At 42.1% G+C, this 15,969-nt stretch overlaps 1 protein-coding gene across 1 annotated transcript in view; it reads left to right on the forward strand.

The window, feature by feature from the left end:
• LOC148090501 (histone deacetylase 8-like) overlaps positions 1 to 15,969 on the forward strand; it is a 183,154-nt gene that overhangs the window by 155,111 nt on the left and 12,074 nt on the right. The window contains exon 4 of the mRNA XM_087813368.1: positions 7,546 to 7,651. Coding sequence (XP_087669494.1) covers positions 7,546 to 7,651 — 106 coding nt within the window. The remainder of the gene's footprint in view (positions 1 to 7,545; positions 7,652 to 15,969) is intronic.

A 15,969-nucleotide genomic window follows, 5' to 3' on the forward strand; every position in this document is an offset into this window, starting at 1 on the left:
TATTCTTTGCTTAAATATAATTGATGCTCAAATAAGCTAACATTTCTTAGGTTTACCTGATTATTTTGCTTAATAAACTTTTTCTATACCAATAGTTAAAATACCATTAAGACATCTGAATAATAAAACTATTTCCATGCCCCATTCATTCATTCATTCACTCATTCATTCATACAGTTCTTGGTACTGGTATATGACCTCACCATGAAGCAGTTAAGTCCCAATTCTGTGTTCAAGATGAGGAGCACAGGTAGGATACAGATATAGTCTAGATGGGACTCCAGGTTTTTATCATGTCCACCTGCACATGTAATATCTTATCTCCAGTAACCCATATCTCTCAGACCTCTCATTCGTGGTCTGGACACTCCTAATTTCCCATTCCCTTAGTTACAATAAATTGCCTTTGGTGTGCCATTTCCTTACAATTCAGTCTAACAACCAATGGGGTTATTATTTTTGTTTGTGTTGTAAAGCCATGGAAATAAAATTTACTCCCAATAACACCAACCCAATTTTATGTCCTTAAAATGTACCATAAATTACATTTATAGTAACCAAATTTCCTGTACACAGAAATGTTTTTCTGGGGAAAAGAGGGCTTTTTTTGTTTCCATCATGGTTAGGCCCAGGTTCTTTGATGGAGTAATTGGTGATATAGGAAAGGTTGAGAAGCATCGTACAAAAGCATGTTAAAGTTCAAAGCACTGGTGCTGTTATTCTGATTGTAATGAGTTTTATTCCCAGGGTGATTGAGGATAAGAAATGCTCTCCTTGTCAGAGCCCACATCACAGTTACCAGCGCAACCTCCGCAACTGAAGACAGAGTAAAGCCTTGGGGGTCTGTAAGAGAGATAGGCACTGACCTTGGGCTTACCCTAATAGAATAAGCCTAATTTTATGAAAAAGCAAACCTTGAATTAACAAAAAATTTGACAGCTATTTGGAATATTAGCAAAAGAGAGCTGGCAAGAAGCAGTGTCATTGTAGCCTCCTCTTCTGACTAGGAGAAAGAGATGCTGGTTTAGCCAAAGGAGCATATTGCCAGCATGTCAAATGTGTTCCTTTAAGCATCGTCTTCATGCTGAATCTCATCCCTAAGGCTCCATGGGATTTCACTTAACTGTTCTCTTCCTCTCTGGTTGCTTTTTTTTTTTTTTTTTTTTTTGCCTTTTCACTGGATCTTTTTATCCCCCTACTACCTTAGTCCTTGGCCTTAACCTCACTTTGACACACTGTCATCCCATCTCCAGCTGCTTGCTAGACATGGTGACTCAGATGCACTACTGTCATTTCAAACCCAACTAAACCCAAGTCCATCACCTTCCCTTAGCCAGACTAGCTTTTGCAGCTAATTCACCCCAACTCTGTCAGTGGCACTGTGGTTCTCGAACTTATCCAGATTCAAAATCTAGGAGTCAACTTTGACTTCTCCCTTCTCTCTTTTCCTCCACAGCCAACCAACTACCAGTCACAACTAACTTCACAATATCTCTTTCCAGTCTCTCCATCCCCACAGCAATCACCCTTGTTCAAGCCTTTGTTACCTCCGCCTTGAACAACTGCAGTAGTCCCCACACCGGGCACCAGCTTTTGTATGCAACTCCCAGGTTTCCTAAGGCACAGCTCCAGTACTGATGCTGCCCCAGTGCCTGTCACATCAAGTTCTGTCTCCTCAACCTGAGATTCAAGGCCTCTCATGTTCTCCTTTGCCTTCTTTAGCCAATTTTAGTACTTGCTGGTCCCCTGACTTGACCTGCATTCTCTTGCCTGCACTGACTACCCCTACCCGATCCCATCTTTGCCTGTTTGCAATCACCTCATCCTTTGAGACCCTAATTCTCTCCACTGGGTGTGAATATCCTCAGAATCCCAAACACATTTTATTTCATATAGTCAACAAATATTAATTGAGCACCTATTATTTTCCAGGCCCTATGCTAGAAGATATAGGTAATATAAATATGAATACAACAATATTCTCCCCTTGTGGCACTCAGGCTAAGGGACCAGAAAGACAGAAATAACTAACTCTAAATCCCTAGCAGGCTGCCTCTGACTCCCATCCTATGGGCTCTTCTCCTCAGCCTATATATTTATAGGCTTTATATTTATACTTAAGAACCTCTTATCTTAAAATATTCACCCTACCCAAGCCCCATCCCTGTATCGAACTCCTAAAAAAAAAAAAGAGTGTATACTTACCATCATTCTCATTTTCATCTCCTCCCATCAGATTCTTCATCCCACTCCAATCAGACCTTGTCCACACCTTCCACTGACTGCTACACAAAGGTTTCCTTCCCACAGACAAATCAGAAGACCTCCTCTTATTCAACCTCTCTGCAATATATCAAATTGTCACCAAAACTGTTTCTACTCAGTCTATTCACCTCTGGAGTGTTGGCTGTTCCTTATGATTCACTCCTTGCCTCTCTTCTTATTCTGTAATAAGCTTCCCCTGCCAGCCAAGGGGCAATTCCTTGGCAATTCTCATCCAATTCCTTTATGTCATTGATAACTCCCAAATCACTGACATATATCCTGTATCTTAGGCCCAACCTCTCTCCTAAATTCCAGACCACTCTACCATCAGGGTCTTGACCCTCAACATGCTCCAACTAAACTCCCCTCACACACAAACACCCTACTATAAACTCTTGTCCTCTGCCTGGATTCCTCATCCCATTAATGTGCCTCCTACATAGTCAGACATCCTCCACTCTCTTTTCTTCCATACTTCCCACAAACAATTCATTGTTTAGTCCTATTGATGCTATTTTTCAGTTTTTCAATCTCTTCATTCCCCCAAAAACTATTGCAGTTTAGGCCCTGTTACCACTCATGGCTCTGGGACCAGCCTTCTCACTGATCTCTCTACTTGCATTCCTCACCTCAAATTCTATTCCATACTCCACACTGTAGCCAGTGAGTCCTCTAAAGTGCACAGCTGACCTGTTCATTTCCTCATTTATAAGCTCCCACAAGCTTCCATTCGTTTATCCCACAAATAGTTATTTACCACCTACTAGTTGCAACCACTGTTTTGGGAACTGACAATACAGCAGAGAGCAAAACAATGCTCTGCCCTCATGAACCTTCTAACCTGGTATAAGGCCAAATGCCTTACTTAGTGTGGGAAGCTCATGCCTGCCTCCCCAGCCTTATATCCTAATTCTCCTTATTCCCTACCTTTGAGCCATATTAAATTCATTTCAGTGCCTTAAATGTACTGTTCTGTTCTGTTCTACCCTCCCTGCCTTTTCCCAGGCTCTTTTGGGAATGCCTGCCTCCCACCCACCATACACCTACACAGTCACTTACTCTGCAGTAGTTTAGAGGCTGCTGTAGGTAGTGTTGATCTCCATAATGACCTGGGTTCAAAGCTCAGCTCCACATATGCTAGCTGTATTACCTCTGTCAAGTTATCTGGTTGGTGCTTCAGATCCTCATCTTAAAATGGAAAATAATTACAGTACCTTTGTAAGAGTTGGTTGTGAAAATTAAGTTAGTCAATCCATAAAAAGTGCTGAGATACTTTAGGTGCCTGACACATTGTAAGCCTTTAATAAATGTTGGTGGTTTGGTTTCCTATGACCAAATAAGATTATGAAGTAATAACAGCAATCTTAAGGCTTCTTCTGAATATCTTTGTGACCAAATGTCTAAGTGTATGCTGTTGCCATTGCATGAGAAAAGCTGCAGAGGAGTGAGCAGCAAGAAAAGTATGTTGAGCTGGGCTGAACTGAGAAATTTTCATTTCTTTATTCATTGACTTGGGGTTGAGAAGGGACCAACTACCCTAAAGTAGCCATTACCTTCAACTCTCATCCCTCAGCCCCACCTCATACTTTCCGCTTACCACCTTCCCACTGCCATGTTCCCCTCGATCATGTATAAACTGAAACCCAGAAAGCAAAAGGAATGCTGAGGGAAAGGGGAATGGGGTGGAGAAAGGTTAACACCTCCCTCCTTCCTTTACTGAGATCAAAGCCAGCATTTTCACTAGAAGACCACTGACCACTTTCATCCCTTACTCCACCTGTCTGGGAATTGGATTGCTGCTTGCCCATTTCCTTTCCTCTTTAGGGCTGGAGGGCAGTTTCAGAGTGGGGCCTCAAGCTATTTCTAGTGCTGGCCAAATCCCTCCACCCTAACATCTCTTTTGCCTTATGTGATCAGATTTCCTTTCCACCTCGCCAGTAAGTAACAAGTGGCAGGAGCATAGGGCAGGAAACTGTGAGAGAAGCCAGTTTATCCACAGGCCCTAAGCAGAACTAATGGTTTAAGCAAGTGAAGAAGACCCTGCAGCTGCTGGGTTTTGACTAGTACTAGGAACAGACTCTTCTGCATCATAGCTCCAAGTGCTTGGCCCAACATACCCCTGGGTATAGGTGAGGCACCAGTTAGGCAAGGGCTTCTTGCCCCAGGAGAAGGGGATTTACCTTACTGAAGTCCTATTAAATGTGTATTATCTCAGTGATTCCTAATAGCCCAGCAAGGTCAGCACTTACCATCCCTCTGGTAGCAATGACAAAACACAGATTAAGAAACTCTCCTGAGGCACACAGCTAAATCCAAGTACAAAAATCCAGCTCTTTCTGGTCTCTAAAACCAGGACTCTTTCCACTTTATCATGCTGCCTCAAGAGTATAGGAAAGCCGTTAATGCAATGAGTTGGCTCTTTGCATTATTCCACAGAATTAACTCAACAACCAGCTAAACCTTTTGTGAGTTACTTTAATTCAACATAATTTTAAAATAAAGGTTTAGAGAGAAACTTTAATAACTTGAGTTCAACTCTACAGGCTATGCACAGAGAGTATGATGAAGGTTCTGCCTTCGCAGAGTTCATAGTCCAGTAGAAAAAAGTTAACAAGTGCAAAAATAAAAGCACAATATAATGCAGAAACAGGGAAATGCCATGAGAGAGCCAGGAAGGGTATAGAGCACCACCTTTGCCTTAGATACAGCTTCTGCCCTTCCCAGTGCCTGTCGTTTCCCGCAGCTCCAAGGAGAGCCTCCAAGACTGGGACCAGCCAACTGCCATGTGGAACTTTCTGCCATCACAAAACAGGAACATTCTTAAATCATCTGTGTCCCCTAACCTAAGAATAGTGCAAATAAGCAAGACCTGAGAATGATATTTGATTGTCAAAGGTAAGGACATATTTAAAAACCCAGGCTTGGCTCATACCTGCAGCCAGCCTGCTTCAGCAAAGAATGAGTTATTTAGTGGTTAATTAAAACCAGGTGCTAATGCACCCAGGACAAAAAGTTCAATCCCAGGAAAGGTGAGTTCTGTTACATGGCAGTTCTCATCCCAGCTGAACGTCTTGTAACCCTGTGTTCTTGGCAAAAGAGGGGACTAAAATAGGAGAGTGCAGACAACCATGTACCCAACACACAATGAGGATGTTTTCCACTCAGCCCTAAACAGACAGTTCACCACATGTCTTGCTGACAGGATCAGCAGTGTTTCTTTCATAGATGGAGGCAGTGGTTCTCTTCTCCTAAACCTCAGCAAGGCTCCCTGGCCTCTGATTTTCATTGCACCTTCATGCCAGGGCTTTGGGTCTCCCAGAGTGGCTGCTTCATTGCAGCTGCCTTTCTTCTATTGCTCTCTCTAAATCCATCTTTCCATGCCCATGAAATGAGTGTACTACTTGACACCCTCTGGAGGAGGAGAAGCCGCGTAAGGAGAGAGGGCCATACTTGTTTGAAGCCTTCTCTTCCAGAGCCAAGCCACAAGGTCCCCAGGCTTAGACTGAGAGGCCCACCTGTAATACTCTCAACAATAAAATACAAACCTCTCAAGTTTCATTGATCATAATGGGGGATTAGTTTCTGAATGTGTCACTGAGGTAACTCCTCCTGTCTGTTCCATATATGGGTTTAGTAGAGATGATCTCTACTCAAGGCCTCTTCTATCTCTAAAACTCAGGGCATCAGAGAGTAATAACTCCAGAAGCAGGAAAGTAGGCCCCTCTCTTCATTCTGGGTCAGACCAAAAACAACAAAACCAAAAAAGGCATTATAAGCATTGGCACATAAGTCTTGGACATTTTTCTTTTAATTTAAGTGTGTAGAGTTTTCTATAATGGATGTGCAAAAGCCATCTCCCATCAAATTTCTCCCATGGATTCTGCAAAGACACTGTTAGAATCCCTAGGGATTGTTCCACAACCTCTCCCACAGTGCCAGATGTACATCCAGACTCTTAACAAGGATAATTTGGTGGCAATGGCAATACCCTGTATTATTTTTTAGAGGTTCTTTTAATGACATCAAATTCATGACACACATCAAGATCCCTTTTTTTCATGCCCTCTGTACCATTTTTTCTGTGGAATTTGAATTTTTCTGGCTTACTTACTGCCTAATAATATCACTATTAAAAGCACATAATGTTAAGGACCATATGCTCTCTCTCCAGAGAGTGTGCACAAATACTATTTCTGTTAAAAACTAAACAGAAATAGCAGCTTTGCATATTTCCCATTCAAAGACTTACCCCAATTGAATGATTCCCTTTGTCGTTGAGTGTTTTCCCCAAGCGGGCCCCAACAGAGAAGCTGAATCAGACTTACCAAAGGTTACAAGGAGTCATCTAGTGAGCTAGAAATAGAATCCAAAAACCTTTATTTTGATTCCTTGAATTTAAAAACAAATAAACTCTACTACATAGAAAGAAAACTGAAGTAGAAAAACTAGGTTTGTTTGACATTCCTGGGTCAGGTAATTCAAGACAGCCAGAACTAACTGGCAGCTGCCATGGTCAGTGAGGACCAATGAGGTAAATGAGACATAGGTTCTCTCTGCCTTCAAGGAGCTGATAATCCAGCACAGAGAGATCAGGTCACTGGTGAAAATTTTCTATCCAAAGCAGAATGTGCTTGTGAACAGCTAGAGGACCCCAGAGAAGGCCTCATCCATCTCCAAAGCCCCCACAGCAGCTGGCATAGTGACCTGCATGTGATATGCTGCAAGCACTGTCTATTTGTTGAACAAGAGCCATAAGAGAGGTACTAACAGAATGCTCTGGGGATTGGTAGAGAATGAAGGACAGCTTGTGAAGAAGGTGACATTTGAGCTGCGCCTGGAAGGATGGGGAGGTTTTTTACAGGCAACAGGAATTGAGGGAGGCCCTTTGTAGGCCCCCGGAAAGAGCAATGGCAAAGGTCCTAAGAGGGGACAAAGTGTGGTATGATTTCAGAGAGCTCAGAGCAGGCTATTGTGGCTAGAGACAGGCCCCACAGAGGCAGAAAGAGCTAAGGGTAGAGAGAAAAGTTGAGACCTGAGCAGAGAGAACCTTGAACAACAAGCTAAAGAATTTAGCAGTGGACTGACACTGGAGGTTTTAAACAAGGGAAATAGCACCACCAGGACAGGGTGTCCTGCTGCATTATCCTGCCCTGCCCACCTGGGCTTTCCCTGACTTGTCAATAGTGTTTGGTTACTTTTGATTGTACTGTTTGTATGTGGTTTGGTTTGCAGGTTTTCTATGGTTTAGTTTGTTTTTTGGCCTTTCCCTTTTCCTTACAGTTTTTCACAGCATATGGTCCTGATTATGTGCTGGAAATCACGCCAAGTTGCCGGCCAGACCGAAATGAGCCCCACCGAGTCCAGCAAATCCTCAACTACATCAAAGGTGAGCACCACCCCTTGAGTCCTGCCCTCCTCATTCCACCCAGCTTGTGGTGGCCCATCAGTGGGTTTTCCCCAAGTACCATTTGTCTTTTGGTGGCTAATTGTTTCACTGATTGGGAAGGGAAACCTCTTCTTGGCCTGCTAGACTGTAGTTGGAATTCTACACTGGCCACTCTGGTTGGGATTGTCATTTGGCCAGCTAATGTCACCTTCAGGGGCACAAAAGGTTCAGCTTTAGGCACCTCCAGTGGAAAACAGTTTCTGAAGTGTGCCCTGGAACCCTTTTTTCTTTCAAACGGGGAACAGTAAAACCCTCTTGAGATGAGGTAAGTTCAAGTCAATTCAGACTTGAAGGGCAGGATGAAGGGGTGCTCACAAGCATTCTGTTCCATTGTGTTTCCTTGGTCCATTAGAGCCTTAAAAAACTGTGGGCCTACAATGAATAGCCAGGGATTCGGATGCCCTGGGAGTAGGTTCCCCAGTCTTGCCCAGAGCACTAGAGATGGGGCTGTTGCTCTATCCTTCCCTTCCCTAAGGCTGGCCTACAATTATTCTGGCCTCTGGACAGAGGGAAAATGGCAGCCATCAGGTTATTGCCCTCTTGATCACACTGTCCACTGGCAGTTTGGGAATGTTGCCCTCAGCTTTTCAGTAGAGTCCACCTCCCAACCCCAGCTGCTGCTTCACAACTCAACTCACTTTGCCATTTTTAAAGTAGTTTTAGTACCATTTTCCTGTTTAAATTTGTATGTATGTACAAATATTTTTTGGATTGTAATTATTTGCAGAATTGAGAAGCCAAGGGTATCATAATGCCCATCCTGGAGAGCAAAATCCCCATGTTTATTCATATAACTACCAAGATAGAACCAGTTCTCCTACTTTGTGTCCCTCATTGGAACAGAATCCAGCATGGAAGGATTCTGTTCCAGAGTTAGTCTGAGGGGACACATTGTATCCTAGGATCTTTGCCCCGGGCTATATTAAGGCCCTATCCTCTAATAAAGCCCAGTCTGTGACAGCAGCCATGTCCATAGGCAGGTACTCCATGTCTCAGGCTCCTTTGGCTAAAAAAAAAATTCTAAGCTCATAAGTCATAGACTTATAAGGTTATGCCCACAGCAATGCTTATTGCCTCTCTTAGGTATCCCACAGACTTAAGCCTTTCCCTGACCCTATAGTTTCAAGCCACCTCCCTCTGGCCTCTCAATGGCTACTGACCCCACAGGTCCTTACTTCCTAACCAAATCTTCCTCCCCTGTCCAGCATCTCAGGCCTTTAAAAATCCTTCTATTCCTGACCCTTTTCTAGTCCTTCTCACTGTGCTGCAGCCCTAATTAATACTAGTGCTCCCAACCTAGTTTCCTCCTGTTCCTCTCAGACCCAGGACACATTTCCTGTTTCCTTTGGGACTGTACCTGAACCAACTTTTCTTACCCCTCTTCCTTCAACCTTGCCATTCCCCCCTCCCCCATTCAGGCTCTAAATCCTGGTAAAGCATATACAAAGCAATAGAAACAGAAACTAAACAAGCCTCTGCAGCTACTTGCTCACATCTATGTATGTGCAGATATCTGTATACCCTCATGCTTTCCTACACATGTACCCAGACACATATCTCCAGAGAGTGGTGACATCTTGCTATTGAGGAAATGGAAATGACAAGTGAGAGAAGACATAAGGAAGGTAATTCAAAGGGAAGAGAACTAGGAAAGGTAAGAAACCCAAAAGAGGAATACATTTTTAAAATATTTTAGGTAAAAGATTAGTTTGAAGGTTTGTAAGAAGAAAGAAAGAAAGAAAGAAAGAAAGAAAGAAAGAAAGAAAGAAAGAAAGAAAGAAAGAAAGAAAGAAAGAAAGAAAGAAGGAAGGAAGGAAGGAAGGAAGGAAGGAAGGAAGGAAGGAAGGAAGGAAGGAAGGGAAGGAAGGAAGAAAGAAAGAAAGAAAGAAAGAAAGAAAGAAAGAAAGAAAGAAAGAAAGAAAGAAAGAAAGAAAGAAAGAAAGAAAGAAAGAAAGAAAGGAGGGAGGGAGGGAGGGAGGGAGGGAGGGAGGGAGGGAGGGAGGGAGGGAGGGAGGAAGAAAGAAAGAAGAAAGAAAGAAAGAAAGAAAGAAAGAAAGAAAGAAAGAAAGAAAGAAAGAAAGAAAGAAAGAAAGAAAGAAGGAAGAAGAAAGGAAGGAAGGAAGGAAGGAAGGAAGGAAGGAAGGAAGGAAGGAAGAAAGGAAGGAAGGAAGGAAGGAAGGAAGGAAGGAAGGAAGGAAGGAAGGAAGGAAGAAAGAAAGAAAGAAAGAAAGAAAGAAAGAAAGAAAGAAAGAAAGAAAGAAAGAAAGAAAGAAAGAAAGAAAGAAAGAAAATCTTAGAAAACATGGAAGTTACATGGAAGTCAATATTTTTTAAATCCTAACAAGTTAAAACAATATTCTGATTGCAACACAATGAAATTAAAGTGGGAGAAAATGCATGAACCAGGAAATGGGTCCTCAAAAGCAACTGGATACATACAAGATGGAAAGACAAGGTTTAGCATCATTTTCTCTGAGAGTGAGGGATTTTAGTCAACACAGAACTCAGTTTGAGTCACCAGGGCAAGGTGGCTCATAGATGCTGGTACTAGAGATGCTGATATATTATCAATCTTGCTTTTAAAGGGCCCTAGACAAATAGGAGCTTGCTCCAGGAGGTCATTCGGGATGGGAAGAGGACTGGAGTCCAGGCTCCAAGATATCTTGTTAAAGGAGCTGGGCTTTTGAAGAAAAGAAGATCTAGTGCCATGTGGTCTCTACTTCATATCTTTGAGAGGCTATCACTGAGCAGAGAGCATAGATAGAGTTGATGTGGTCATACGGCACAGAGCTAGGACCCATGGGTTAATATTATAAAAAAGCACATTTTCATTCACTAGAAGGAATAATTTTCTAACAATTAGAGCTGCCTAACATGCAACTGTCTGCCCAGAAAAGAATGTACTCTGTCACCGGAGACTTACAGGTAGAGACTGCACAGTCATTTGGCTATCAAAAAGTAGAAGGACTCCTGCATTGGGGGAGGGTGATTGTACTAGATTATTGTTAAGATTGCTTCCAACCCTAAGATTCTAGGATACTGTTCATTAAAATGAGAAAAACACACAAACAAACACAAAAAGAATATGATGAGAGTGCACAGGTTGGTAGATGAGTCACAGTTGTGTATAGGAAAGAATTGATGACGAGAAGAAAAGAAACTAAGTGGCTAAGAGTGGGCAGACAGCAAGTAGAGTGGCTATAAAATACTGGAAATCTTCAGATTTTTCATTTAGCCATCCCTTTCATACTGACAGGGTCTTACATTCTAGCCATGCAAATGAACAGAGCACAGAAGTCCAGAACCAAAAAGAAATTCAGCTAAACCTAGAAGAAATTAGGCTAGAGAGAAGTCCAAATGTTGCTAAAAATGGCCAGGTTAATCTGCTGTTCTGAGACCATACCCCTCCAGTTTTGTGACGCATGCTGTGATCAGATAGTGTGTTGCCATGACAATGGTCAATGTGGAAAGGCTGCTAAATTTTCTGCATTTTGAAAGGTTTTCCTGAACCTGCCTACAAGACTTTCATTTATTTTTGCATATAAAAAACCTTGGCAAGGCTGGCCATTTCTCACTGTTCCTCCCTTCCCCTTTCCCCCATTAAAAACAAAGGAGGGGACACAGGCACAGATTGATTTGGGGAGTTGGGATGGAAATGAGGAAGTGGATGGATGAAACTCCACTCTATGGGAGAGAATTTAGCCATCATGTCAAGTTAGTTGAATTTGTTCAGCCTTTGAGCGTGGGGTTTTTTCTCTTTCTCACTACATCCCTTACAAGCACAAAAGATGTGATTTTTAACCTACTGGAGATGAAACCTGAAGAGGTTCATCTTATAGAGATGCATTCCACATGCTACAGGATGACTGGAGGGACAGGAAAATTTAGACTTCACCTTATCCTATCTTTTCTGCCAAGAGAAAAAAAAAGGACAAAAATAAAAACATGGAGAAAGTCAATTCAAGCTTTTAGGTTCATACAGAGAAAAGCTATGTTTTGCTTCCACAAATTGCTCTTCTTGTGCCAATGAATCTTGAGGATATATGTCATTGTTCACAGGAAGTGTGGGTTAGAGAGTGGATCACTCAGCCTAGCTCATGACCACTACTGTAAAATCATCCTCCCACCATCTTCATGTGCTCAAACTTTGCCTTTCCTTTGGTTTATGTACCCTAGAGGGGCTGGCTCACAGTATACTTTCCAGAGTTGGAACAGTGCTGTGCTCAATCTCCAGAGGCTGCTAGCTCCGCAAGTTACTGGGTAGCTCTACATGGGGAAACAGGGGTAGAGGTTTTCTAGTCCCTGTTATTGATGACATTTGAATCAAGTAAAGATCCCTAGGGGGGTAAAAGCTTCATGTTGCAGCCCAGGCCCAACCTTCTAGGGGTGGGGACAGGGAAGGGTGGGTGAATTCTGCATATGTATGTGTTAGAATTCTATGGTTTCTACACTTGCTCTGAGTTCCCAGACTGTACCCCAAGTTTCCCTGTGATAAAAAAGGAAACAAATGGGGCCAGGAGGTAAAGAGAAGTGGTAGGGAGGGGGTAGACACAAGATGAAAGAAGGATTTGTGCACATCTGCCTTTCTGACCCTTAATGAAAGAGGCTTAGTATGGTAGCCTCTCCAGTGCAGGGTTGGTGAGATGGACCAGCAAACTGATGCAGGTGTGGGGAGAGACAGCACAGGAGAAATAATAAGAATAATAGCTACTATTTATCTTATAAATAAGGAAACTGAGGCTCAGAGAAATAAGTAAGCTGGTCAAGGTCACCTTCATTCATTCAGTAAGTAATTACTAAGCACCTACTGTGTGCCACACACTGTGCTAATAGGTAATGGAGTGAACATTTGAACCCAGGTCTGTCTGACCTGGGGCTTTGGAGTCAGGCTGTTGGTGCTTCCAGTGCCCCTCCTCTCTTTGCAGTGTTTCACTGTCAAGTCTACTCATCATCCTCCATCTGCTTTTTCTAATCACCCCTAATAAACCCTTCCCACCTTGCACTGCACACCCAGCTCCTTCCATGTGGTTGATCCACAGCACCTGGAATCTGATGTCTTCCTGGAAATGGGAGGAAGATAGCCATAGGTAGCACCTGAAATCCTGGCCCCTGACCTAGGCCTTTGATCCCTAGCCCTGCCATGCCCCATCATCCCATCATACTGTAATTGAACCTTCAAGCTCCATTTTTAGCTGAGTAGAGAAATAAAAGAGGAGGACAGAAGGTGGAAGAAGCCAACTGACTCAGCTCCTGCTGCCTGAAGTGTGCTGTGGTCACCAGCCTGTCTGCTATTTATAATTCCTCAGCCTCAAGCTGAGACCCTTTGCACATCTACCAGTAATATTCTCCAGAGAACCATTGTGCTGGATACAACCTGGCAGCCTAAAATCTGGGATTGACATTCTTCTAGGGACTAATAATTGGGGAATCAGGTTTGGGCATGTCCAAGGCCTCCTGGAGCCCTAAGCTTGAGATAGTACTGATGCCTGGTGGGACTCAAAACCATGAAAACTCAGCTTACTTCCATACTTTCTCTTGCTTCTTGAGAAGCCATGAGGATAAGTTGAAAGGCAGGATTGATTCCAAGACAGACTGACCATTTGCTTCAGGGCTTTTGGAAGAACTTTGGAGCAGTATTGTGGAGGATATCTTAAGCCAATTTGCATGACTTCAGGTGAGGATCTCTGTGATGTCCACCCTTTATCTCTCCTTGCTGTCCCCTGTCCTTTCTTCATTCCTATCCAGCCTGGTATGGTCCTTTCCAGCCTACTACCCATCTGTGCTTCCCCATTGTCCAGATTCCTCTCTTGCTTTACCAAAGAGTATAATAATTAGAAAGCTTTGTTGTCGTTGTTAAACAGAAAGATGTTATAAAAATATCATGCTGAAAATTTTATAAATTCTAAAACAAAAATGGAATTGGCTACCTAACATTATAGTAACTTAGTAGCTTTTAACAAACCATGAAAACCCTTGGCAGCTTACTTATGAAGACTTGAAATATCTGCCTAAATCCAGGAGGTGGGAACTACCATTATTGAAAGCCTACCATGCAACACCATGTGCTGATTCTTTACATACATTTACATTCATTTAATCCTCACAATTACATTATGAGTTAGGAAACTTGTGCCTGAAGATGTAGTGTAACATGCCCATAGTCACATAACAAGTAAGTGGTGACCTCAGGATTTGAATCTAGGCTTGATGCACTCCTCTCCTTGGCAATATTGTTCAGTGAAGTCTACTCATCATCCCCTGTCTGCTTTTTCCAATTGCCCCTTAGTAAACCCTTCTCACCCTGCAATGTCTCCCAAAGTGAGGTTCTGAACCAGTTTAATGCTAAGAAGTATTATTGTGTCTCTACTTGAAAGCCTAGCTAAATCAATCAATGAATATTCTTTGGCATATCTCATGTGCTTGGTGCCATGGGAAATATCCCTGCACCTGATAAACAGCTGAAAAGTCTAGATGAGGATATAATGGCTGGCTGACACTTTGTAGAAGAAGTGGGGGAGTACAACTTTAGAGAAACTGTTTTCAGAAGATTGAAGGATTTGAATAGAAAAGGCTGAGGAAGTGCTCATAAGCAAGGGAAACTCAGATAGGTGGGGGTCAGAACAGATTGCAGGTTCCTTTGAGTTTCAGGCAAGTAGTCCATATCAGATACAGGAAAGTGGGAACCATTCTAGGTTCTGGAATTAGGATATGACTTGATGCAGGGAGATTTGAATGGATCGTGGTGGTATTATAAGGGCCTGAACTAAAACAGTGGTGCTGGATATTTCCTGTCATATTCCTCCCAAATGGCTGAGAGCTGTTAGGAAGAGAGTATCAATAGCACTTGGAGGTAGGTCAAGGGGAACCGAGAAATAAATATGATTCTGAATTTTTCAGCCTGGCTACCAGCTGGGATGGGGAACTGTTGGGGAAGGTGGTTAGTTTTACAGAAACATATACTTGATGTGTTCTGTTTTGATATGTTGAATTTGAGGTATGATACAATGTCTCAGTACATCTACATGGAAGAATTTCTTGCAGCCAATTAAAAAGAAATGTTTAAAGATAATTGATTGAGCCCGGCCGGGCGTGGCTCAGCGGTTGAGCGTCGACCTAGGATCCAGGAGATTGGGGTTCAATTCCTGGTCAGGGCACATGCCCGAGTTGCGGGCTCTGTCAATGACTCGCTCATCATTGATGTTTCTCTCTCTCTCTCCCTCTCCTTTCCTCTCTCTGAAATCAATAAATATATATTTAAAAAAAAAAAAAGATAATTGATTGACACAAGAATATGCTCATGATAACAATGTTAAGAGAAAAAAACAGGATACAAAATGATTTAATACTCTATAGTCTCAATTTTGTAAATATACATAATCTTTGTGTGTGCGATTGTGTATGGATATGCACAGAAAAACACTAGAAGAAAATATACCAAAAATGCTAACAGTAATTACCTTTGATGGTAGAATTGGAATTATGGGTACTTTTTTACTTGTTCTTTATTCTTTTTCTGTAATTTTGAAAATGTCTACCTTGAATATATATTCCTTTTACAGTCAGATAAAAGCAATATATATTTAAGAAAAAGACAATTTTTTATCAGACATGTGTCCCAATTTTTTGTTTATAAAATCTGGTCATTACACCTGCACACAGCTGGAAAAATAAAGGACTGGAGAGTGAATATTTTACGTCTCAGGTGCTATTGCCTTTGTTAGGTACTTCTAGTAATTCTAGAGTGCTTCCATTTGTCTTGCAAAGTAGATCCTCCATAGACTCACAATGAAAGCCTCTTCTGTCTGGTAGAAGGGAAGAAACTCCAGATAGCTCCCTAGGACCACCTCTCTTTCCAAAATTCTCATTCACTCCAAGGTAACTGTCTGTCTCAGTCTCAGTCTTTCTGATTTTTATCTTCTGCCCCATTGATCTATGTATCTCTTCCTTTCCACAGTTTTGATTAATGTAGGTATATAGTAAATCTTGAAGTCAGGTACAGTGGTTCCTCTTACTTTCTTCTTTTTCAAAACTGTTTTAGCTATACTAGTTTCTTTGCCTTTTCATATAAACCTTAGAATAATCTTGTCTATATCTACAAAAAAATATTGATGTACTTTTGTTAGGAAAATTAATACCTTTATTATGTTGAGTCTTCCAATCCATGAACATGATATGTCTCTCCATTTATCTTCTTTGATTCTCTTCTTCAGCATTTTGTTATTTTCAGCATACAGATCATGAACAGGCTTTATACCTAA

This window comes from Miniopterus natalensis, chromosome X (assembly GCF_054644295.1).
Source record: "Miniopterus natalensis isolate mMinNat1 chromosome X, mMinNat1.hap1, whole genome shotgun sequence".
Taxonomy (NCBI): Eukaryota; Metazoa; Chordata; class Mammalia; order Chiroptera; family Miniopteridae; genus Miniopterus; species Miniopterus natalensis.